The sequence below is a fragment of the Vigna umbellata genome, chromosome 5, assembly GCF_029865625.1.
Source record: "Vigna umbellata cultivar VRB3 chromosome 5, Vumbellata_1.0, whole genome shotgun sequence".
Taxonomy (NCBI): Eukaryota; Viridiplantae; Streptophyta; class Magnoliopsida; order Fabales; family Fabaceae; genus Vigna; species Vigna umbellata.
This window is the reverse complement of record NC_142169.1, coordinates 63,978,282-64,003,851: the sequence shown is the minus strand read 5'-3', so window position 1 is coordinate 64,003,851 and position 25,570 is coordinate 63,978,282. Positions and strand designations below refer to the sequence as shown.

The 25,570-nt window shown below is 31.4% G+C and overlaps 3 protein-coding genes across 5 annotated transcripts; all 3 read left to right on the top strand.

Moving 5' to 3' along the window:
* Nucleotides 1–6,215: 6,215 nt before the first annotated feature.
* On the top strand, nucleotides 6,216–10,087 carry LOC124848640 (farnesyl pyrophosphate synthase 1). Its single transcript, XM_047326368.2, has 12 exons — nucleotides 6,216–6,495; nucleotides 7,140–7,164; nucleotides 7,336–7,451; nucleotides 7,575–7,661; nucleotides 7,767–7,883; nucleotides 7,971–8,059; nucleotides 8,532–8,583; nucleotides 9,045–9,140; nucleotides 9,300–9,344; nucleotides 9,423–9,512; nucleotides 9,590–9,661; nucleotides 9,777–10,087. Exons 1-12 carry the CDS (start codon nucleotides 6,385–6,387, stop codon nucleotides 9,903–9,905), a joined length of 1,029 nt encoding a protein of 342 aa, XP_047182324.2. The 5' UTR covers nucleotides 6,216–6,384; the 3' UTR covers nucleotides 9,906–10,087.
* A 5,752-nt stretch (nucleotides 10,088–15,839) lies between these two features.
* LOC124848625 (C2 calcium/lipid-binding and GRAM domain containing protein) lies at nucleotides 15,840–21,941 on the top strand. 3 transcript variants are annotated; one of them, XR_007029707.2, is made up of 10 exons: nucleotides 15,840–16,726; nucleotides 17,293–18,516; nucleotides 18,707–18,889; nucleotides 19,019–19,302; nucleotides 19,390–19,506; nucleotides 19,621–19,883; nucleotides 20,360–20,528; nucleotides 20,687–20,959; nucleotides 21,104–21,403; nucleotides 21,569–21,941. XR_007029707.2 is itself a non-coding variant. In XM_047326348.2 (9 exons), exons 1-9 carry the CDS (start codon nucleotides 16,378–16,380, stop codon nucleotides 21,293–21,295), a joined length of 3,054 nt encoding a protein of 1,017 aa, XP_047182304.1. In that variant the 5' UTR covers nucleotides 15,840–16,377; the 3' UTR covers nucleotides 21,296–21,941. The 3 variants fall into 3 exon arrangements, 2 of the variants coding, with proteins under 2 accessions (XP_047182304.1, XP_047182305.1); XM_047326348.2 differs by having other exon boundaries at nucleotides 21,104–21,941; XM_047326349.2 differs by having other exon boundaries at nucleotides 16,607–16,746; nucleotides 21,104–21,941.
* Nucleotides 21,942–22,746: 805 nt separating this feature from the next.
* On the top strand, nucleotides 22,747–25,501 carry LOC124848639 (SMAD/FHA domain-containing protein). Its single transcript, XM_047326367.2, has 3 exons — nucleotides 22,747–22,871; nucleotides 23,212–23,826; nucleotides 24,229–25,501. The coding sequence occupies exons 2-3, from the start codon at nucleotides 23,351–23,353 to the stop codon at nucleotides 25,043–25,045; spliced, it is 1,293 nt and encodes a 430-aa protein (XP_047182323.1). The 5' UTR covers nucleotides 22,747–22,871; nucleotides 23,212–23,350; the 3' UTR covers nucleotides 25,046–25,501.
* Nucleotides 25,502–25,570: the final 69 nt, after the last annotated feature.

Below are 25,570 nucleotides of genomic sequence, written 5' to 3'. Positions count from 1 at the left end.
TGGACTTTTCACCGAACTATATGAGTTATCAATGTATCTTACAAGCTGACTAGACTTCCTACCGAGCTATTTGACTTCTTGATGCATGTTACTTAGCATTAGAGATGTATTGTCAAGCTATCTGACTTCTCCATGCACTTTATTGAACTCTTTGTATGTCTATTCGAACTATTTTAGTTCTTCATGCACTTAGCGGAACTCTCTGAATGTCTTATTGAGTTGTTTGAGTTCTCTATGCACTTAGTTAAATTTTTTGAGTGTCTCACTAATCTCTTGTGTTAATTATGTGGTGCATAACTAATGTATGTCGAAACAATATTGAAGAAAAAAATTCAAAAGAAAAAAAAATTCAAGAAAAAAAAATTTGTGTGGAAGAATTCAAGAAAAAAATCAATAGAAAAAGAAGAAACAATAAAGTAATTAAACTTCAAGAAGATAATTAAAGATTAAAAAAGATTAAAAAGATGGATAATGTAATATTCTATTTTAATAGTATGTTACTACCAAAAGAAACATCATCTAGGAAGGAATGAAAGAGTAAAAATTTATTAAAAAATATATACAAAAACCTATTATAGTTATCTTTTCCATAACAGTAATTGAACATATTCATGTAAAATTCTATACTTCTATGAATACTATTACACAAAAACTAAAACCATAATTAAGTTTTACAAAAAAAAAACAATATACACTAAAACTAAACATCTTACTTTATATTTTAGCATCACTCCCATCCTATAGTGGATCGACTAGAAGATCTTCATCTGCTTACACTATTAAAGTGATCATTGCAAATAAGAAATAATACATGGACAGACAAACAGTAAGGAAAAGATAAGTTAATGTATAAAAAACAAGCATACTTCACCTTTATAAAAGTAAGCATATAACACAAATAAATCAATCAATCCTAGGACATACGATCATTTATAGACTTGATCGTCTGAATACATGTATTGATGTCGAACTCTAGGGGGACCTGTCACATGTGTGGTGAAACAACTCGCCCGTAACAAACTACCATACACTGAGGTTAATTTGTCAAACATATATGGCTAATACATTACCATCACAATAAGAACCTCTTGCTACTCTTTATGACATAACCGTCATTTTCTACTTGAGATGAGAAGTTATTAAGAGTGTCATAATCGTCTCCCATTTCAGAGTTTCTATATCAATACATTACACTAGTAAACACCACCATAGATTTCTTCAATAGATTCCTGAAATTACGTCAAACACAAATACCATGCACATTCTTTATCATGAACTCAACATCATTACCATATCATAATTGAATAAACACCGTATCATGTGTGAATAAACACCATACCTACTCATATTTAGATTTCAACCCATGAATCATCACTAATATAATAATACACATGCATAAAATCCCAAGTGACTTAATTCAAAGAGAGCAAAAGTCAGAAAAAACACAAAAACACGCAATGGCTTAGAAGTAGGGAGCGCTCAACACACATTTCTGATGCTCAACACTAGTGCTCACGCAACCATGCTTGCCTAGTGAGCCCACATTGTCGCCCAATGAATTACAGAGGAAAGGTTTCAAACCTGCAAAGAAGAAATGACGCTCAACGCCCAAAAATGTCATTTAGCGCCACACAATACAGGAGTTCTCTAACTTTGCAGTGCTCAGCGTCCAAAATGGTCGCTCAGCACCTTGGAGCCTAGAGGCTCTCTAACTTTGTAACGCTCATCATCACACTAGAAACCAATAACTTTGATTCTTTATCCGATTGCACTAAAAACCTATCCAAATGACCAAATTGGTATTCTTGACTCTAAAATTGATTTGAAAACATGTTTAAATATCATATTGAATACCAATTTGCTCAACTGGCCAGTTACTCGGTCCATCAAATTAAACCAACAACCACCACAAGCCCAAACAACAACTTAGGATATCAAAGACCAAATTTCAACAAAATAAGAAGCTAAGTACCTCTTGGGACAACATGAATTCAAGCTCACTCGATGAGTAATCCCCCCATAACTTTACATGTCAACCTACTAATTATATATCAATTTCAACCAGTATTCTAACTTATTACCCAAAACACAATTTCAGCAGCAATATTTGTTGGAAGTCTCACATCGATTAGAGATAAGGCCAATTTATAATATATAAGTGGGTGCAAACCTCACCTACAAGCCGGTTTTGTGGGGTTGAGTTAGGCTTAAAGTCCACTTCTTAACATAATATCAAAGTTATGGTTAGAGACTATCCTAGCGATATTCGTTGTTTGTTGGGCATGTTGTTCCACCCACTACTATCAGACCGTTATCAGACCACCCATCAATGTCTCGTCTAACGCTCAAGATGATGTCTATACTTCGACACGAGGTTTATTAATTTATTTACAGTTTTTATTTACAACTTATAATTATATTATATAGATTCACAATTTGATTTTTTTTATAAACTATAATGTTATTAAATTAAGTTTGAATAACTTGGATTTAATTTATTTGTTTTTAAGTTATATATGTTGATACTTTAATCTTTACATATTACATTTATAATAACATTTAGAGTTTAGGTGAACACTTTGATTTTATTGTTAAAAAAATAAATCAAGTCTATTTACTTGTATTGCAATGAATATATACAAAAATTATAAAAATAAAACATTTGTAAGTGAGCCAACTCATTATCTGACTATGGTAGGTTGAGTTCGATTACAAAATTTATGACTCACCAAAAAGTGGTTGAGTTGTGGTGAGTCATTGTAAATTTAATTGACTCACTTTGACACTCTTAGTTAAAATTTAAATTTTTAAAAATAATCAAAACTTTTAGTATTTTTATATTTTTAGAATCATAATTTTTTATATTTTAAGAAAATAATATTATACTATTTTTTACATTTTTTTAATGTATATTTTTAATAATATTACGTAATAAATTATTACTTTAATATGTAATGCATTTTTAATTCAAATTATATAAAAAATGAAAAAGGTATAATAAATATTGAAAATAATGTAATAATTAAAATATATATTTAAGTTTCAAAACGTTGATTCACTAAAGGTTAATATTAAAATAATTAAATTGTATATATCTAATATACTTATATATGCTTTTTATCAATTATATAATGTTTTAATTAATAAGATGATATACTAAATTAAGGTTTACAATTTATATATATTTTCCTAAAACATTTTTTGTAATTAAGGTAGTAACTAATTTATATTTTGTGTAATTTTAAAAATATCTACAATTATTAAGAAATTTTGAGCCTCATGGCATTTCTCTTATTAATTTCGGACTAATTCCTCAACCAATAATACCGTTTTAAAACTCTTTTATGTGCTAAGTTAGAATGTCTTAAACAGAAATAAAACTATTTTTCAAGTGTTAAACTATAATGTCAACATAAATAAAACTTATATATTTGTTTGAAGTATGTATATATTGTTTTTTTTCCTATCAAACGGTAATTCAGTTTCTCAAAATTAAAAACAACACACGATGACAACAAACTAATATCCTAAATTTGTAGCATTCTACTTGAGAATGTAAAAGACATTCCTTGATTTACGAATTTTATATTGTTATCACAGCTATTTTGCAAGCTATGGGAAATTAGTATTCTCTTAGCTAGATAATATTTTAATTTCGTGTTTATATAAATTATGCAATTGATTTTAACTGTTGTTATTTCAATGAATTTATGATCAAAACATCGAAGTTGTCTATAAAATGGAAACTTTATTAACCTTCAGCTATTATTTATTTCGATACAATAATTTCACATGACTAGAAGTTAACATCAAAACATTTTATGCCTTCGATTTTCTTTTTAGGTTTCATGTTAAAAAAACAACAATATTTTCAATGTTATGATATTCAACGATATTAATTTTAAGAGTAGTGTGTACTCTTTTTTATTCTATTCGCTGTATAGAATTTAATATTGAAAAATTACTTTAACAAAAAAAAATTATTTTACCATCTAAATCATTATAATCCTCTTTCTTTAAAGAGTTATTAATTTATTATTATTTAAATCATTATCAACCAGTCCTATTTCTTTAAAAAACTTAATCATTACTATTTGTTTGTTTTATTTTTATCTTTATCCCCCAACATCGTATTTTATAATATTTTTAATATATACTTGATGAATCCTATAAACAACAATGAAATCTAAGTCAAATTCTACTATTTATAATAAGTAAAAACTTCAAATAATATATTTATAAATATTTTTAATATATGGTTTAATTTTCTCAATTTTACACCATATTTACACTTAAATTTCTCATTAATATTTTAGTGAAAAAATTGATATGCACTTTTTTAAGAATTGATATTACTGGCAATTTGGGATAATTCTAGTGGAAGGTTCAAAACTTATTTTCTTTATTAACATACATAGCACGTCACCCAATATATGTATGCAAATTTAAATTTAGATAAAATTTATGAGTAATTAAGAAAAAAAAAATACTATAACACTTGGATTAGTAACATTGTATTATAAATATGTGCTGTTTTGGGGTCATGAATACAATTATCTTTAAACAATTTCACTATAACAACAGATTATTCAGAGATCTATTAAATAAATACCTCGTGTACCATGCAGACTTAGACTCAAATAGGTCACTTACAATATAAAAATAATACAGATTTACTAGATAAATAGTTTACCTATAATATAATGTAATTTTTGAAATATTGACATCAATACATGTTATTATGTTATATTACAAAGTATAGATTTTATAACGTAGAATATGACTTGTATTTTTATTGGATTTTTTTAATTACAGTTATTTTATTTAAACAATGTGTACTTGGTTCTATTTATATTAACAAAATTTTATATTGAAAATATATTTAAAGCCATATAAGTGGACGTTAATTTTCTATCCGTTCCTTGAGATACTAATTTATGATTTTTTAGCATACTAGGGAAAGAGCCAGAATATCAACCATTGATAATGACAGGGATATACAGTAAAAATCTATTTAATAAAGATGCCACGTGAACCATACACTCAGAGATTAAATATTAAATATTAAATATTAAATAATTAATTAATACTATGTTAACCACATATTTTTCAATGTGAAAGAGTACAACTTAAAAGAATAAAATATAAATAACTTCCTAAAAAATAAGGAGTTATTTATTTATGTATAATTATCATTACTTATTTTTAATTAAGAAATGTATAAAATTATATATTTTATCAAATAATAAAATAATTTTAATTTTAAATTTTTTTATCTAATTAAAAAAACACGAAAACAGTTATAAAAAGTTATAAATATAATAATACAGATATCCACGTTTTTCTCAACAGCCAGATTCATCTTGACCTCCCAAATTGGCTTAACTTCCACCGTTGGATCTAGGGGTTCAGAGTTTTAGAGACGCAGTGGACCATATCTCGCAACTCGCACACAGTCCTCGTGGGGTTCATGTGGAGAACAAACGAGGCCGTCGTGGTCGAATATTTTCTATTATTTTAAGGACATTAATTTGAAAATTTAATGTAAAACTATTAAAAATCACGTTATAAACACCGGAAAAAAAATTGTAAGAATTTAATATACAAGCTTTATCTATATTTGGTCAAAAATATAAAATAACCTGTCATCAGCAAAAATCACATGAACAATTACAAGCAAACCCATTCAATAGACTTTGAAGACTATACATATACTTTCAATATTGAAAATATAGATTATGTTAATTCTTTTATCTGTTTAAATTAATATTTTAATCATAAATTTTGAAAAGACGGATATTTAGCAATGTTCAATACTATTATTAAGATAGGTATTCCTGTTTTTATAATTATTACACCTACCAACTTGGAAACTTCCTTAATTTAAGTAACACGAAAATTCAATGGAATTTAATAGAACAGTGATTTGAAAAAGACAAGTAGATGGTGGTTGGCAAAGAAGACGAAAGAGAGTTAGGGGTGGCAATGTTGGTAATTTAAGCTATAACTTTATACTACTATCAAAGGGTGAAATTAAAATAAATAAATAAATAAAGCAAAACAAAGCTAATTTTATTTTAGTGTTGATTATTGTGTTGTTCCAATTCACCACCCATTAGTTTTCCTTAAAAAAAAGAATAAAAAATAAAATTGTGGGTGTTTCTTTGGTACCTGGGTTATATAATTGCATTACACACGTGTGACAGAAGACACACTCACATGCAGGGTGAAGAGCGCCTCCTTCCTTAAAGTCATCACTTCCCCTCTTTGTAGCCATTTCATATTTATAATCTCAAAATTCCAAGACCAAAATTTGAAACACCTACCCAAATTTCTCTGTTCTGATTTTTACCTCTATTAAGTAATTAATTCTTCTTCTGATCCATGGCGGATCTCAAGTCCACATTCTCAAACGTCTATTACGTTCTCAAAGACGAACTCCTCCACGACCCCGCTTTTGAATTCTCCGATGACGCTCGCCAATGGGTCGACAGGGTATTTTTTTTTTTCCTTTTAGTTTTACGAGTTTCTGCATTTTGATTTAATCGGAGTTGATGGAGAAGAGTTATATAATTGATATTTCAAAAAAGGAGAGTGGATTTGGTTTATTACGGTGCTGGCGTGTCTTTCATCGAACACTGACTGAGTAGATCAACCACTAATTGGGAGTTTAATATTAAAAGGCCACACTAGTAGATTAGCAGACATGAGTTTAATCAACTTAATCAGTAATCTCGAGTTAAATTATACAACAGCTTTATGGAAATAATATATTTTTTTTATCTGGTTCGAGTACAATTATATTCCGTGAAGAATATGTGTGGTTTAAAAAATGTGTTTCATTTGGTTAAATTTGAGGTTGATGTGACGTCGGTCTGAATATTTCTCAGATTCAAAGCAGTTTAATGTTAAAAATCCGTAGTAGTAGATCAGCAGACATAAGTTTAGTCAACTTAATCGGTAATCTCGATGTGACGTGGGTCTAAAAATTTCTCAGATTCAATGGAGTTTATTGTGGGATATTTAAGTTATACCATTACTTGTGTCTTTTGCATTACAGATGTTTGCTATTTCATTGAAATGTATGTTATGAATTTTGTTGTGTTACTTACTGTGTTATGTATTACAATTTATTGCAGATGCTGGACTACAATGTGCCAGGAGGTGTGGCTTGAGAATTTCATGTGTTTGTGTTGAGTGATTTTTTTAGTTTATTGTTTGTCTGTTGCATTCCTTTCTAGGAAAGAACAGAGTGGAGGGGAAGGGGGTGTTCTGTTCTGAAGCACTGTTAAAACGAGATAAAGAGTATTGATAAAAGATGGATTATAACTGCAGGAAAGTTGAACCGGGGACTCTCAGTCATTGACAGCTACAAACTGTTGAAAGAAGGACAGACGTTAAATGATGACGAAATTTTCCTTGCTAGTGCTCTTGGTTGGTGTATTGAATGGGTATGGCAGTTGAAAGCTTTTGCTTTTCTTGTTTAAATGATTAAACTAGTTCTAATGGTTTCAGAGTTTACTGTGATGATTGCATTGGGGGATCTTAAAATAGTGTGTTGTTGAGTTTTGCAGCTTCAGGCGTATTTTCTTGTCCTTGATGACATTATGGATAATTCGCACACACGTAGGGGTCAGCCATGCTGGTTTAGAGTGCCCGAGGTTTGCAGAAAAATAAACATGAGCCATTGTGTTATCTTTATCTGCTGTTCTGATTAAGTAATTATCACTGATAATGTATTAATCTCTAATTATTGTATCGTGTAGGTTGGGATGATTGCAGCAAATGATGGAGTTTTACTAAGAAACCATATTCCACGCATTCTTAAGAACCATTTTAGGGGAAAGCCATATTACGTAGATCTTCTTGATTTGTTTAATGAGGTAGTACAAATGTCAAAGTTTACCTTATGTGGGACTATTCTAGTCAATATACTAAAATGTGACCATCTTGCTTTTTTTTTCGTTTAGGTTGAGTTCCAGACTGCTTCAGGACAGATGATAGATCTGATTACCACACTGCAAGGAGGAAAAGACCTGTCCAAATACACATTAACTCTGTGAGTACGGGAAAACAAGGAGAACAATTGGAGAGAAATTATTATTGCTTAACCACTTTTTTGACAAACATGAAATCCTGGAACATATGTAAATGTGACTAAAACAACTAAAAGAAAAAAAGTATAAATTCTTCTGCCAGAGAGCAAATCACGTCCGTTCTATAGAGTTCAATCAAGAGTATTCCGTAAAACCTGACGGGAAGCTGACACCAGAAGAGAGATAACTGCTGGCTTTTCCTAATTGATTCTGCACATGCCTATTAGATATAGACGTGGCTATCTTTTTTGGCTGGGCGTGGTGAAGAATATGATGTGAAATTTGCTTGTTACTAGTTCCTTCTCTTCTTGCTAGCTAGCAATGTACTATGTTTCAATGCGATCTATACATTTTCTCTTCAGTTTCTTGTCCATTATCCTTTTCTGTCTTGAGAAATCAGTACTAATGATTGCATATGGATGTCATCTTCTGCAGGCATCGGCGTATTGTTCAGTACAAGACTGCTTATTATTCGTTTTACCTCCCAGTATGTATTATTATCCTTTTTTTGGTATAACCTCGCTATTTTTGGTTTCGTCTTTGCCCTTTTCTTAGAAACACTGGTGCCAAATAGCTATCAGTTGCTCAGTATTTTACACTGCTAGAATCTTTAATACTTTTCTGATTAAACTAGAAAACAGATAATAAAATGCATGTAATGTGTTATTCATTTGAAATCACATATTTTCTTTTGACCTCCTTCTGGATTGAAAGTTCGATATGTTTCTAAAGAGTTATCATTTAAATGTAGTTTTTTTATTATTATCTATTTGATTCATTTCGAATTGTCCTGTAGGCTATCATACAACTGAATTGAAAGTTGATATGTTTCGATGAGTGTCACTTAAAAGTGTGTTTTTATTATCTATTAGATTCATTTCCAACAGTCCCGTTGGCCATTTGAATACATGGTCTGCTATTTATCTATGCATATATCTCCTTACACAGGTTGCATGTGCATTGCTCATGGCGGGTGAGAATCTGGAAAACCATGTTGATGTGAAGAACATTCTTGTTGAGATGGGAACCTACTTTCAAGTACAGGTAATACTTTGCTAGTATAGTTTTGATCGCTTCTCTTAAGACCATTTAGACTCTAGAATGATGTATGTCTAGTGTATACTTTCACTATCAGCTTAAAATATTTCATAAAAACTGTATTTTGACGTATCTTTTCTCTTCCCCTTTCCCCTCTAATTTTAGGATGATTATTTGGATTGCTTTGGGGATCCTGATACTATTGGAAAGGTGAGCATCCTGGATAATTAATGGATACTGGAAACATCAAGTTCTCTTTAATCTCATTCTAGTTATCTATGGGACCAGATAGGTACAGATATTGAAGATTTTAAATGCTCTTGGTTAGTTGCAAAAGCTTTGGAGCTTAGCAATGAGCAACAAAAGAAAGTTCTATACGTAAGTGATCATCTTAATATATCCCGCATTTTTCCTGTGATAACGCTGCACTAAATCACTTATTTTGCGGTTTGCAGGACAACTATGGTAATGCAGATCCAGAAAATGTTGCTAAAGTAAAGGCCCTGTATAATGAGCTTAATCTTAAGGTTTGAACTTCATTTACATCTACCTCGTTAATAATTTAGTTGCAAGTATCTAGCTAGCACATTATGATTGATGTTGATTTTCTTTGGATTATTTACTCTGAATCCAAATGAATAGGGTGCATTTGAGGAGTATGAGAGCAAGAGCTATGAGAAGCTTGTAACTTCCATTGAAGCTCATCCTAGCAAAGCAGTTCAAGCTGTATTGAAGTCCTTTTTGGCTAAGATTTACAAGAGGCAGAAGTAGAGTGAGTGTAAGGCGAGGACCAAAATTGTTTTAACGTGCAATAGAAACTAGAGTTCTGATTTCTGTCTGGAGCCGAATATTGTTCCTGCAAAATTTTCAACGTTGATTTTCTTGTCTTCTATCTTGTAAGCTGTCATTGGATACTGGTTTGACTATTAATAATCTCTTCATCCTTTTGCTCATTATCATTAGTTATATTATTTATAATAATATATTTTAATTACTATTATTATTATGTTTTATATAATATACATGAATAGAAAACCATTTTCTTTCAAGTTAGTTTTATAATATTAACATGATAGTTGATCCAATTTGTACTTGAATGATTTATGTGAGGTTATGTTTGATCTAATCACTAAAAAAATTCAACCCAAATTTATTTGTTCTGGTTTGGGTCAAATCAAGTTCAATTTAAACAGACTGTGGGTGAACTGATTCGTTTTTATATTTTAAAAAAAGGAAAACAATTATGCAGTGTTCTGTTCTGAAATTCTTAATTCTTTGAATGAGTTAGATGTTGAATTTGTTTTAAAATTTCTATTTCGTGTGTATTTGATATTTGAATTGATGCATTTTAAACTCAATCTCTGTTAAGTCAATCCGAATTAATGCATATTCATACTCATGAAAGATATTGATCTTAATCAAACTCATTTATTTATATTCATTTCTACCTTTTTTATATCAAATAAATTAAATTAGATAATTTTCAAAATGTTATATCTATTTCTCATCCACTATTACGCAAATAAACAATTAAACCTTTAATTTATTTCTTATTTCTTATAAATTTCTCTCAAAATATATATATATATATATATATATATATATATATATATATATATATATATATATATATATATATAATATAATATAATATTTAAAATATCTGTTCTCTGTATCTCTATTTTATTAAACAAATGTAATGTAATTAAAAATAATAATAATGAACAAAAAACATAGCTGTAATAAAATTAAACATGACAATTATACTTGTATTTATATAATCAGAAATATAAATTATTCTTAAAATAATAATGTAATAATCTAAAATAGAAAATGGTAAAATAAAAATATAAAGATATGTATACCTGCCTGTCACACAACAAGTACAAATATAGTACAAAAATCAGTTAGCACCCTGACAGTTGACTGTGGGTATCATATTTAATTTGATATATAGGGTAAAGCACAGAAATTGAAGTTGATAAAATTAACAGAAAAATAAATGAATTTATTAATAAAGATACTGTTTCTTGGATATAAAAAACTATGCAAGGTAATAATTAAGCATGATAAAAATAATTGTTATCACATTTGTAAATAAAATTTGAAATGAATAGTTGATATATATATCTATAGGTAATTATAAACAAGTATTTTAATACTGGTTTATAGATAATCCACACTTATATGTTATCTAAAAATTAAAATTAAAATTTATTTTATATTTTATTAAATTTAATTTAATTAAAATTAAAATTTATTTTATTTTATTATATTATATTTACTTAAAATAAAATGTAATTTATATTATATTTTATATATTTTTTATAATTTTATTTAAATTTTATTATTAAATATTATAAAATATTGTTTTAAATATTTATAAATATCTATAAATTATTGCAAATTTTAAAATACATGTAAATAAGATAAATAATAAATAGATTTTTTTTATTGCAAGTAACCGATCCAATATGTTGTTATTTTCAGTAATAATAACACTTGTTTTTCAGTAATAATAACAGTTGTTTTTGAGATTCAATATGCTTATTAATTATATTACTCATGTAATGAAACTTAACATTGTTTAATAAAATTGTATAACTGTTCATTTATGGAACCTATGTTTAAATTGTAAAATATTAAATGTAATGAAAATGAGGGGAACAATCATTATTTTTAAAGAGCATTACCCACATGTAGGTGACATAGCCATGTGATAAATATAATGAAATAGTTACTAAACCTTAGAATTTAAATGTGAAAGATCATTGGATTATTTTGTAATTAATCTCACTATCACATTACAATGTTATTCGATGCTGATATTGAAATAGTTTTTCTTTTATTAATTAATGTTGGGTGTTGTTTCCCGTACCACCACAAATCTTCTCCTGCACCATCCCATTCCACAATTATCCTTAAGTAAAAATTGAATTATCATGTTTAAAACGTTCAAAAAAATAAACGAAAATGGAAGATTCAACATTCAACGGACATCAGTTAACGGATATCTATGTTCGCTGAAGGACGAACGGATTTCCACATCTGTTTTGGTCTTACCAGTACATATATATATATATATATATATATATATATATATATATATATGGGAAAGCGTGGAGTACGCGTGCAAGAAGCTGAGGAAGGGGAGGAGACGGTGCACCGCGAGATGGAGAAAATACAGCACGTGTTGGGACACCCTGGGGTTGTAACTCTGAAAGTGGTGTATGAGGATGCGGAGTGTTGGCACCTTGTGATGGAGTTGTGCTCCAAAGGAAGGTTGGTTAATAAGATGAGGGAGGGACTATGTTCGGAACACATGGCTGCTGGGATACTGAAAGAGGTAACGATGGTGGTTAAGTATTGTCATGATTATGGACGTGATCCATAGGAATATTAAGCATGAAAATGTTCTGATTAGTGGAACTGGAAAGATAAAAGTGTGAGAGTGGGTGATGGAAATGAAAAAGAGAAAGAAAAGAAGGGAGGAGGATGGGTGATGGAAATGAAAATGGAAAAAAGAAGGAGAAGAGGAGGGGGGGAGGTAGTGGGTGACGGAGAAGAGAAGGAAAAGAGGAGGGGAGGGGGGTGGTGTCCACTGGAATGAGGTATTGAATTAGGATGTTTAATTAAAAATATAAAAAGTTATTGGTAAAAGTAAAAAAAATTTAATCTAATGATATTTTTGGAAAAAAAATAAATTGGAAAGTACAGTAAGAAGACTTGGTGATGGAGAAGTGTTGACTTGGGCTCTCAGGTGTTTTAAAAGTCCAAATCTTGGAAAAATTCATTTTGAGTTTTTTCTTTTTTTACACTCTTAATTTCTAACTACACCACTATTTCTTAATATGATGTTTTGCCTTTTTGTAAAAGTTACTTCGACATTACCTGTTCTACAAATCTTTTAGAACAATGTTTCCTAAATTTTCATGATACGGATTTCTGAAATGAGATTTTTAAAATAGAATTTTCAGAATAATTTTTTTGAAACACGGGTTTTTCGGAACAATTTTGCCCTCAAGAAATAATGTTAATTTTTGTAACCTTTGAAATAGAGAAAGAAAGTTGAAAAAAATGGTTTACATAATAATTTTTTTTAATAAAATTATGATTTTCAATTTGTTAAGCAACCATTATATTAGTACGAAAATTCGTAAATATTGTTTTTCATTTTAATTATTCAAATCGTTAATCAAAATTTTATGAAGAATCTGTTTCATACTTATTACTTTTTCTAAATTTGAAATATTATCGTTTTGATGTGTTAGTAGCTGTAAATTCTTGTTTATATATTTAATCTCAGTCTCTTATATTTGCATTCAATTCAAATGAAATTTATTTGACTGAATTTTGTGCACGAATATATTTTCAGTAGTTATAAAATATGTTAAAATATCAATGAATTGATAGACTAATTAAGGTCATTTTTTATTACAAATTTAAACGTTCATCATAAACTAACTATAATACTTTTTATATTTTTTTATTCTCATAACACTTTTGAAATCTAATGATTATAAATAGTAATGAATTTACTGCTTTCATTAAATAGAATTATGAAATTTTATTTTATGTCATAGTCACATCCCATAAAAACAGTTAGGTATGGAAGATGGTTGAAAGCAACGGAAATCAATTCACTTTCATCTCTACCGTTCCATAATTTTGGTATTGGTAGTTGATTCAGACTTTTTTTAATTTATTATGATTATACATATATAGATATATTAAATTCCTTTTATAAAACCTAAATCATATTTAAGTTATTTAAAAAATAAAATGAACAAAATAAAGTTATTAATAAAAATTGAATGATTGAAACTAGAGAATGACATATATTTATTATGGAACAATTAAGAATTTCTAATAAAAATGAAAATAAATTGTATGATAATTGAGAAATGAAATTCCACGATGGCAACAGACTTGACGTATACTTGTAATTATATTTATAGATTTTCTCTATTTTAATAGGAAAATTAGGTGGAAAGAATCAATGTAATAACTTAGAATTTTGTTTTCTTTTATAAATTGAATCAATGTAATTTTACCAACACTTTCTACATACTTTTATATGTCCTGTAAAATTTTCAATTTGAAAGAAGTTTGTTTAACTTTTCACCAACATACCACATAAGTGTCAATTAATTCCCAAAAATATTATAAATTAATAATTTTAAACACTAATTTCATTTTTATCGCATTATAATGCCTTTTAAAAGATATTTTAGATTAATCTACAACTTCTAAAATATCATTAAAATAAAATACCAAGCTATGTGGAATTTTTTAGTATAAGATTTTCATTTAACTCTAATAATTACCATTTAAATAGATTAAATAAATATTCGTATTATTGTTATTAATGCATACATTCCTCGTGTTTTCTAAAACATATATAAATTATAAAATTTTACTTTAAAATATTTAATTATTTATATTTCGTTAACAAATTTAAGTAAAAATTTATACTAAAAATACATTGGAAATCTAATAACGAATGTAAATTTTACATTAAATAATAAGAATGAAAGAATTGAATAAAAAAGTTACAAAACTTATTATTTTTAAGTTTTAAATTGAAAATAGTGTCATCCTCCAATATAAATTAGATTAGACTCATATATTTGTAGTAAATCTTTTTACCCATTAGTAAACTTTAACTCTACATTTTTACATAACTTTTTATGGTTAGTTATACTTTATTAACTATTCAAAATTACTTTATATTTGCGGAAAACCATAATATGTCATCCAATAACAACCTAGGAGTGTTTAAGAAAACTAAAAACATGTTGAATAACTTTTCTGATATATATGTGTGATGAGAGGCAGAGAGGAGCAAGAACGAGTCAAACACAACGAAAAATTTCACTCCTTTTCCAGCAACATCATGATTGATGAAAGGGTTTCTATGCAATTCATGAAGAAATTAGATAACCCAGAGAGAAAATCTCACTAAATATCTTTCTTGAAAGTTTTTTTTTTCTCTAGGGTTCATAGCTTCAAGCATATAAATTGGATTAATTTTTTTCCAACCCACAAGGAAAATATGCCTGTATTTTTAAATGCTACCACACCCGGTAGATACATTAATGAGTCTACATTGACTTTTTCTTTAAAGAATATAAAGTAATAATTTAAGTCTTTGCCCTTAGGAGGGGCTACAAATTTTGGGTGCCCTCCAAATTGGACCCCCAAAGCATGTGGTGTCGTCTTAGAAAAGGGTGAGAACTCTTCCAATCAATATTAAATTCATGAACCACTTCAGCAAGAAACAAAAAGTGGGAAAAAAATATCACAAGCATCTACTATCTTTAATCCAATTTTCTTGATAACCACGTTTTTAAGACACAGAAGTTTTAGCATAATTTAGTATAAAAATACTTGATATTTAAATAAAATTACTTCACCAAACATGGATATACCAATCTACCATAGAACACTTGCTTTTTCATTACTTAAAATCAGCCTTGAAACCAGGTTTTAAGATTTTCTTTTTAATTGATAAGTTGGTGAAAAAGAAAAAGGAAAAAAAGTTACTTTGTATAAAAGTAAAAATAATTTAATAACAGTGTAGATATGATTAGCACTGTATACGTAGATACCGCGGTAAGGTCCAATATGAGAAAAGTTCAACAAAATTTGTCAATCTAATATGAGAAAAGTATAACTACTTAAAACTTGGTTTCATGTTGTTCTATCCTCTTTTCACACTTTCATATCCAAAATTTATTTTTATTGATTAAATAAAATCCTATTTCTCTTCCAGTCTCGATCATTCATTCCAGCAGTTATATCTCCTTGATTATCCTCTCACAAAATCTTTGTTCCTTTTTTCATGCCCTTCTTGCTTTGGTAGTTGACAAAGTGTTCTGATTCCTTCTCAAATATTTAAGCTGATCACGCTTAATTCGTCGCAGAAATTTAGTTCTGAATTCGTTTCCACATAGATCAGCAATTCTCTTGGCCCAACCAAGATTTCTGTTTTTCCATATGTTTGTGTCTGATTCATGGCTTGGTTTTTCTTTTGCTGGCTGAAGATTTTATGTTGCTTGGAACAGTTTGATTCATGATTTTCCACTTTCAGTTGATTCTTTCTACAACTTTGTCATAAACTGCATTACCCTTTTGGAAGATCTTTCTAGGGTGCTCCGTATTTTACGTGGCGGTTAAAAAAGTTGACTTTTTTACCTCAAGATTCTGATTCTTGTTCCCTTTTGAGTTCTAGAACGTCGTAATGAAGCTTGTGGTTCGTGTGATCGAAGCAAAGAACTTGCCACCGACGGATCCCAATGGGTTGAGTGATCCGTACGTGAGGCTGCAGTTGGGGAAGCACAGGTTCAGGACCAAAGTGATCAAGAAGAGCTTGAATCCAAAGTGGAATGAGGAGTTTAGCTTTAGGGTAGATGACCTTAACGAGGAGTTGGTTATATCTGTCATGGATGAAGATAAGTTCTTCAATGATGACTTTGTGGGTCAACTTAAGGTGCCAATTTCCATTGTTTTTGAGGAGGAGATCAAGTCCCTTGGCACTGCTTGGTATTCTTTGCAACCCAAAAGCAAGAAGTCCAAGAACAAGGAATCTGGTGTGTTAAGCTGCTGAACAGTACTTTCCTCTACCTTATCCAATACTTTGCTCCTTACCTAACATTTGAGGGACCATGTTTGTTCTCTCTCCCTTTAAACTATCAGTTTTATTGTTTGATTATTTTATATTGACACTAAATTTATACTCAAACAATTTTGTCATTGCGTTACATCAATTTGTTGCTAGTGAACATATACTTTTAGACTATCTTGGTTTTGAAAAAAAAGTATCATAGTAGGACCAAACTGACGTTGTAATATTTCAGGAAACAATGATGTTTCATACTCTTCATAAGATGAAATGAGAGGTTTAATCTCATTCCATAGAAACTACTCATACTGTTGTATTGGTTTTTTTCTTAAAGTTGGGACTGATAAAATGGTGTAAATTGCATTACGTCTATTTGAGACTATGAAATCTGTATCATACCTCTCAAAGGGTTATCCACTTAAACACCATCTGGAAAATAATTTGGTCACCAACTCTGAACATGAATATATGAAACGTGGTTTTGTTGTTTACCTTGAACTTAAATTCCTTCTTCTTTTTACCTTTTCCTGGCAGGTGAGATTCGTTTGAGCATATATTTTTCACAAAAGAATGCATCCATGGAGACACACGATAGTAGTGATGATCTATTATCACATCCAAGAACAAAAGAATCACCTTCAAGATCATCCCCAGCCCGTTCAAGCTCGTCCTCCCCTTCCAGTGAAGAAATTACATCTGCTAAGGATGAAAAATCTAGTACACAGAAAACAATAACAGGTAGAATTGCTCAAATTTTTAATAAGAGCACTGATGTGTATTCAACCCACAGAAGCATTGACTTGGATCAATCTGAAATTGACAAAGTTGAAGTTAGTGAGGTGAATGACGAAGATCAGTCCTCTAATGTGACATTTGAAGAAGCTATGAGAAAAATACAGTCTGAAGATCAAGGCAATGAAATTCCTAACAATTTACCAGCGGGAGTGTTTATTGATCAACAATATGTTATTGCACCAGAAGACTTGAACGAGTTACTATTTTCATCAGATTCAAATTTTCTCAAGTCATTGGCGGAGGTACAGGGTAGTACAGAACTAGAAATAGGACCTTGGAAGTTTGAGAATGATGGGAAGATCTTCAAAAGATTAGTTTCTTATCTCAAGGCTCCTAGTAAATTAATTAAAGCTGTCAAAGCCTACGAGGAGCACACATATTTAAAAGCCGATGGCAAGAACTTTGCTGTTCTAGCCAGTGTCAGCACTCCTGATGTTATGTACGGGGGTACTTTTAGGGTAGAAATACTCTATGTAATCACACCCGGAGCGGAGTTGCCTACAGGAGAACAGTGTTCACGTCTGATTGTATCATGGCGAATGAATTTTTTACAGAGCACAATGATGAAAGGAATGATAGAAAGTGGGGCTCGGCAAGGCATGAAAGAAAGCTTTGATCAGTATGCCACTTTGTTATCCCAAACTGTTAAACCTGCTGATCCAAAGGACCTTAGTTCCAATAAAGAGCAAGCTTTGGCATCATTACATGCAGAACCTGAATCAGATTGGAGGCTTGCAGTGCAGTATTTTGCTAATTTCACAGTATTCACAACAGTTTTCATGGGGTTGTATGTTCTTGTTCACATTTGGCTGGCTGCACCCAGCACAATTCAAGGGCTTGAGTTTGGTGGGCTGGACTTGCCAGATTCAATTGGTGAATTTGTTTTCTGTGCAGTCTTTGTTCTTCAAGGTGAACGCATGCTGGGTATAATCTCACGTTTTATAAAGGCCAGAGCACAAAAGGGTAATCTCAGTTTTAATATACTTTACATTTCAGCAATCTGGTTTTCCTTTTTCTCACTGACTTAGTGTTGCTTTTAATAAAAGATGATGAGTTTGTCACTTTTGTCTTTTAACTGTTTAGCGCCTATTTGCTTCATTTAATGACCATGAGTCTGTGATTATATTGATTTTTCTTGGTACTCCAATATTAGGAAGTGACCATGGAATCAAAGCACAAGGAGATGGGTGGTTGCTTACTGTTGCCTTAATTGAAGGATGTAATTTAGCTTCTGTTGATTCTAGTGGGTTGTCTGATCCATATGTAGTGTTTACTTGCAATGGGAAAACAAGAACTAGTTCAATCAAGTTCCAGAAATCTAATCCTATATGGAATGGTGAGTGTTTACCTGGATCAATTGTTCGAATCCAATGATCTAATAGTGCAATACGGAACTTCAGTTTTCCCTATACGGGATATGTATTTTATATGATTTTTTTGTTAAGAACATTGTCAATCTTTGCAGAAATATTTGAGTTTGATGCAATGGATGATCCTCCTTCTGTGTTGGATGCGGTTGTTTATGACTTTGATGGACCTTTTGATGATGCTGAATCTCTAGGACATGCTGAAATTAATTTTCTGAAAACAAACATAGCAGATCTTGCTGATGTATGGGTTCCCCTTGAAGGAAAGTTGGCTTTGGCATGTCAGTCTAAGTTGCACCTAAGAATTTTTTTGGACAACACTAGAGGTGGCAATGTTGCAAAGGAATATTTAAGTAAAATGGAGAAAGAAGTGGGGAAGAAGGTATTAAAACACTGTCTCTGTGCTGTATCGTACTTCTGTTCTGTCACCTTTCTTTCTGGCTTATTCTTTTATTTAAAAAATTTGTAGATTAACTTGCGGTCTCCTCAAACAAATTCAGCATTTCAGAAACTCTTTGGGCTTCCAGCTGAGGAATTTCTCATCAATGATTTCACCTGTCATTTGAAAAGAAAAATGCCCCTGCAGGTGTGGTTATTCTGTTATGTGATGTTGAAATTCTGGTCTATTTTCCTACTCTGGATTTTACTGGTACGTGCTTGTATAGTATAATCTCATCAAATTGTGAATATTTCTCTGCAGGGCCGCCTGTTTCTTTCAGCAAGAATTATTGGATTTCATGCAAATTTGTTTGGAAAGAAGACGAGATTCTTTTTCCTTTGGGAAGATATTGAAGACATTCAGGTCGTTCCTCCTACATTTTCTTCAATGGGGAGTCCAATAATTGTCATAACTCTTCGGAAGGGTAGAGGTGTGGATGCAAGGCATGGTGCAAAAACACAAGATGAACAAGGCAGGCTGAAGTTCCATTTTCAGTCATTTGTGTCTTTCAACGTTGCACACAGGTAGAAAATTATATAACATCTGTCGAATAACTTATTTCTTATATATCTGCAACTTGTGTTAAAATATCTCTATTCTATGTTCAGTCTCTCTTTCATTTCTTGTATTACTATGATGAAGAACCATATCATTATGAGGATTTTGTCTAATGGTGACAAAGGTCTGGTTTTGTAACTTTTTTGTACAGCGCCTGAATAATGAAAAGGAGAGCTTGTTATATGGAAATATCTGGAGGTTTTTCCTTCCAAATTATCTTTCACCAAATCCAGTTGCTTCTCAACTGTCCTATTCTCCACATAGATTTTGGTGTGAAAGTTTTCTTAACCACCACAAAATGATTCCTTTGTTTTCGGAGGCTTATCTCATGAGATTCTTCTCTATAGATGCTGGCATATAGAAAAAATTTAAGGTGTAGTGATTAAAAAAGAATAGAATAGAAGATATCACATGTTACTAAGAAAATATTTCTGTGATGCAGGACTATCATGGCTCTCTGGAAAGCCAGATCTTTGAGTCCTGAACAGAAGGTTGAGTTTGTTGAAGAACAATCTGATAGCAAAAGCCTTATAAGTGAAGAGAGTGGCTCATTCCTTGGTCTGGATGATGTTAGCATGTCTGAGATCTATTCTTGCTCGCTTTCAATTCCTGTAATCTCTCTCTCTCTCATCGTGCAAAAATATGCACTATATTCCATGCATGTTGTGTTATTGCCATAACTGCAAATTATTGAGTCTTATTCATCATTTCTTTACAACTTTTCAAATGTTTCAGTTTGATTATAGTTCTTTTCCTTTCATTAATACAGGCAAGTTACCTCATGGAGATATTTAGTGGGGGTGAGTTGGACCGACGCGTCATGGAAAAACTTGGTTATCTTAATTATTCTTATACTCCTTGGGTATCAGAGAACCATGACATCTCCGAGAGAGCTGTATATTACAAATTTGAGAAGCGTATTTCAAGTTATAAAGGTGAAGTGACAAGTACTCAGCAAAGATCTCCCCTTTCAGATGGAAAGGGTTGGCTTGTGGAAGAGCTTATGAACCTTCATGGAGTTCCTCTTGGTGATTACTTCAATGTGAGTTAGCCAAGTGTAGCTTATTTCTAGACTTTCAGTGCTTGTCTGTTATCTCTTGTTTTTCATGATTTCCTGTTGTTGTTATCCTTCTGTTTGTTTTCACTTTTTGCACCACCACTGAATTGTCTCCTATATGCCACACAGATACACCTACGGTACCAAATTGAGGATTTACCACCAAAAGCAAAGGGATGCAAAGTGCAAGTATTATTTGGAATGGAATGGCTGAAAAGCTCAAAGAATCAGAAAAGACTTACAAAGAACATCCTACAAAATGTGCAGGAACGTTTGAAGGTGACCTTTAGTCTAGCTGAGAAAGAGCTTTCACCAAAATAGGAAATGAATCTTCCCGTAATATGACTTTAACAAGTATTGGAGCTATCTGAAATTCTGTTACCAAAAATGTTGGCTTGGACTGGAATATATGGTGCATCAGATCATAAGGTTCGTGTGGTTGTGCTGTTTGGAGTTGGTTTCCAACACTATCCATTACTTCATTGAAAATATCAGTTGAAAAAAAGTACATTCTAGTATGGGGGAACTTGTATAATGATGCTGAAAGACTGTTGTCATGTGCTGATTTGCTATCAACTCTATTCTTTGAACCAGATAACCAAAGACTAACAGAAAAGGCTACCATTTGTTCCACTGTACATGACTAGTTTGACTCTGGCAGAAGATACTCACTCAGATCAGATTTCCAACCCCTGTTGCAAGCAATTCAAATTTTGTATTTTGTTGTTGCTGTAAACATCATATTACAAAGCTCACCACCATTTAGTTGCCTCAGTTATTAATTGTTACAAGATATCAACAGCTGAGACTTTGGTCATATGGGAAATGTTGTAAAAGATTATTTTTTAGGCCTGAGACCTTCATGACTCGAAGCTATTCCTTGTAGAGATTCATTTGTTAGAATTATTCATTATGTTGTGGCCTTCTGACTATGCCATGTAGAATTTATTGATTGCTGATTTTCTTAGATAGCATTCTTCTATTCTGGTTTGAGAAGACTGTATAAAGTTTGATATAAAAACACAAGTAAATTCTAAACTTGACTGTCAGAAAATTGTTAGAAGAAATCTTGTATGATATGAAATCATAAATATAACATTTGCTTCATTTAGTACACTGCTATGTTGATCTTTCAATAGTTTATATTGCTATTAAGTCCTCTGAATTATTTTCTGAAAAAAAAATGGTTCTTTAGGGTCAACAAATTACTTGCTTGTAACTTAAATGATTAAATTATTTGATTGGATCACATATGACTGTAACAATAATTTTCTTCTATTGTTTCTCTTTTATCACATCAATTATATAATTATTTTCTCTCTCTCTCTCGGTTCAAATGAATAATAAACTATTTGTTCCTGCTAATAATTAAACAATTTATAAAATAAATATTTAGTAATATTAAAAAATTAAAATAGAATATCTCTTTTCAACGTTCAACATATTATAATTTATATATTAATATAATTATAAAATTACATAATTTCAATACTAATATTTTATTTATCTATAATTTTATTAATATGAACTTGATTTATTTTAAAATATATTTTAAATTAAATTAATTTTTAATAATAAAATATATCTATCCAAGCTTATTTTTCACTTGTTTCTAATTGATTTCTACAATCAGTGGTTTGACAAGTTGTGACCAATTATTTTTATTAGTCACATAATTTCGTGGATATATTAATCTATCATGGATTAAAATGATTATAATAAGAATATATAAAACTTTAAACTATTACAAAATAGTGCTCATTAAATTGTAATTAAAATTTATAAATATGTTAATTGAGCAATTTTGTAGGAAAACAAACAGTTGTTTGTAAAAAATCAGCATTTCTCGTTCTCTCTTTCCACTCTTCAAAGACGCAGCTATCTAAAACCCTAATCGGTAAGATTCTCCAACTCCCAATTTCCTCCTCCATAAAACCACAAAAATTATACTTTTTTCAGGATTTCGATTACACTTTCGTACTTAGACTTCAATTTGCTTTTGAATGACTACAATCATTGTTAGATTTATCCTCAATATTATAGCAGATTAATTCCATGTTATTGTCTAGGGTAGATTCATTCAAGCGATCTTACTTTCGATTACTCATTTGGCTTATAATCACCATGTGTCACTTTTATCCTTTACGACGAATCTCTTTGTTGTCATTTCTTGGTCCTCTTACACACAAGGTGTATTTGACGTTTTTTTCCTTAACAACCTTTTATGATATGTGCAGAGAGAGCTTTGTAGCATTTTCTTAAGGTATGTTTTAAAAGTTGCTTGTTTCATTGGTTCCTTTTGATGTCATGGTGACATTGTGAGCTCATACTGAGAAGGAGCTGAAGGAGCTCATGTTCTAAGACCATTTGAAGAGAATGTATGGAAGGACTTCTTCCGGTCTTGATAGATTTAAGAAGGCTCAGACCTTGGAACCGTTCTCTGTTTCTGTCAACTCATCATCTTCCAGAAATGGAGCCCAACCCTCTAGTAAAGTTGTTGGTCATTCCTCTGCTTGGCCTCCACAGTCTCATGTTTCTGGGCACCAATCCCAGCACCAGCAGGCTTCTCAGAAGACTGTAGGAGTGGAGGCAGCCCCCTTGTTGGAACAAAATCAGCAGGCAACTCAGGTTGGGGGAGGGCAGTCGACATGGCAGCCACCAGATTGGGCGATTGAGCCACGGCCAGGTGTGTTTTACCTGGAAGTTTTGAAGGATGGTCAGGTGCTAGACCGGATTAATCTGGACAGAAGGAGGAGTATCTTTGGGAGGCAAATCCAGACTTGTGATTTTGTGCTCGATCATCAATCTGTCTCTCGCCAACATGCTGCTGTTATTCCTCACAAGAATGGGAGGTTAGAACTTTGCTCCCGCTAATTTAATATTATTAGAACATTATTAGAACGGATTCTCTACTTTGGGATATGAATATCATTGACATGCCTGTGAATTGCATATTCTGAATAAACTGTCTCAAACCTTGGTCAAACAAGTTAATTTCTGTTACCCAACCATTCCAAAAAAAAAATGAAGGTAATTACAGTTCTGGTAAAATTTAGAAGTGGTGTCTGTGTGAACCTCAGGGGAGCTTGAAAGGAAAAGAAACATTATCTTTCATTGTTAAATGGCAGGCACATGCCATGTTTTGGAGTTCATAGATTAGTTGTTCTCTTTTTGGGTTTAATTAAGTCCTATGAAAAGTGAAAATCCCTTGCAAATTGTGATTCATTGACGTTAACAGTTTCTTTTAATTACAGCATATATGTAATTGATTTGGGGTCTGCACATGGTACATTTGTTGCAAATGAGAGGTTGACTAAGGATTCACCAGTTGAGCTTGAAGTGGGACAATCTTTGCGGTTTGCTGCATCAACAAGAACGTACATATTAAGAAAGAATGATGCAGCTCTTTTCCCTCGTCCTCCACCACCAGCAGAGATAAATTTCCCACCTCCACCTGACCCATCTGATGAAGAAGCTGTTGTAGCATATAATACGCTACTGAATCGTTATGGTATCAACAAGGCTGATCTAGTGTCCAAATCTGGTGAATCTGGTATTTCAGCAAGTGGTAGAACTAAAGACTATCAATCTGAAAGACCGGCCAAGAGAGTTAGGAAAACAAGAGTTGCCTTCAGGGATCAAGTTGGGGGAGAGTTAGTTGAGGTGGTTGGAATATCAGATGGCGCAGATGTAGAAACAGAACCTGGTCCAGTTGGGGTCAAAGAAGGTAGTCTAGTCGGTAAATATGAATCTCTTGTACAGATAACTGTAATACCAAAGGGGAAAGAGCAGACCTCTGCCAAGGAGGCAGAGTCGTCCCCAAAAGGTGTGACTGATAAACTACAAGAAGTCTTAAAAAAGATCAAAACCCCAGTTAAAACCGGCATTTACGATGACCTTTATGGAGAATCATTATCTACGAAAGTTGGATCTTCCTGGGCATATTCACCTGCACTCAGTACTGGTGAACGAGTTCCAGATAAGGACCGTGAAGGAAGTGGAAAGCCAGAAAGTAATCCTAACACTCTTGATGGAGATGAAGATGATGATGATGATGATTTGTTTGGGTGATCATTGAACTTACGCAGACTGGGTACTGAGATACTTTTGTAGTAGCTCTATATGAGCAGACATCATAGGGAGTTGAAAACATGCAAATAATTATGTTGCATGCTTCTTGTCTTCTGGAGTTAATTGTTTCAATGCATAGCCATAGATAGCTATTGATTATTTGCATTGCATTCCCCCATTTGCTTTAAAAGACAGCAGATTCGTGGCTAAATGGTGTGTTAACTTTGTATGGAGACATTAAGTATTGGTTTGTCAGTATTTTCTTTCTGCTATCCTTATACTGACATGTCATCCCTAATACGGATTGACCAGAAAGCCACATCTTGTGTTGTTTTGTCTTGAACTTGATGTTCGCACGCTTTGGTGTTTTTGTCAAGCTTCAAGCATTCATCTTTGCCTTGTATTTAGGGAAAATCTTTCGGTGAAAACAACACATGTCAAACTTGATTTAGCTGTCGTCTTTAACTCTTATCTAACCTATCTCTCTTTCATCTATTTTAATGAGTAGAATGTTTCCTTGCCATC

Excerpts from the sequence above, each read along its gene's own strand:
- LOC124848640 (XM_047326368.2), top strand. The coding sequence starts at position 6,385 with ATGGCGGATCTCAAGTCCACATTCTCAAACGTCTATTACGTTCTCAAA. Across the intron at positions 7,165-7,335 it reads GGACTACAATGTGCCAGGAG|GAAAGTTGAACCGGGGACTC; the intron begins GTGTGGCTTGAG and ends TTATAACTGCAG. Across the intron at positions 7,452-7,574 it reads TTGGTTGGTGTATTGAATGG|CTTCAGGCGTATTTTCTTGT; the intron begins GTATGGCAGTTG and ends TGAGTTTTGCAG.
- LOC124848625 (XM_047326348.2), top strand. The coding sequence starts at position 16,378 with ATGAAGCTTGTGGTTCGTGTGATCGAAGCAAAGAACTTGCCACCGACG. Across the intron at positions 19,884-20,359 it reads TCTTTCAACGTTGCACACAG|GACTATCATGGCTCTCTGGA; the intron begins GTAGAAAATTAT and ends TCTGTGATGCAG. Across the intron at positions 20,960-21,103 it reads CTCTTGGTGATTACTTCAAT|ATACACCTACGGTACCAAAT; the intron begins GTGAGTTAGCCA and ends TATGCCACACAG.
- LOC124848639 (XM_047326367.2), top strand. The coding sequence starts at position 23,351 with ATGTATGGAAGGACTTCTTCCGGTCTTGATAGATTTAAGAAGGCTCAG. Across the intron at positions 23,827-24,228 it reads ATTCCTCACAAGAATGGGAG|CATATATGTAATTGATTTGG; the intron begins GTTAGAACTTTG and ends TTTTAATTACAG.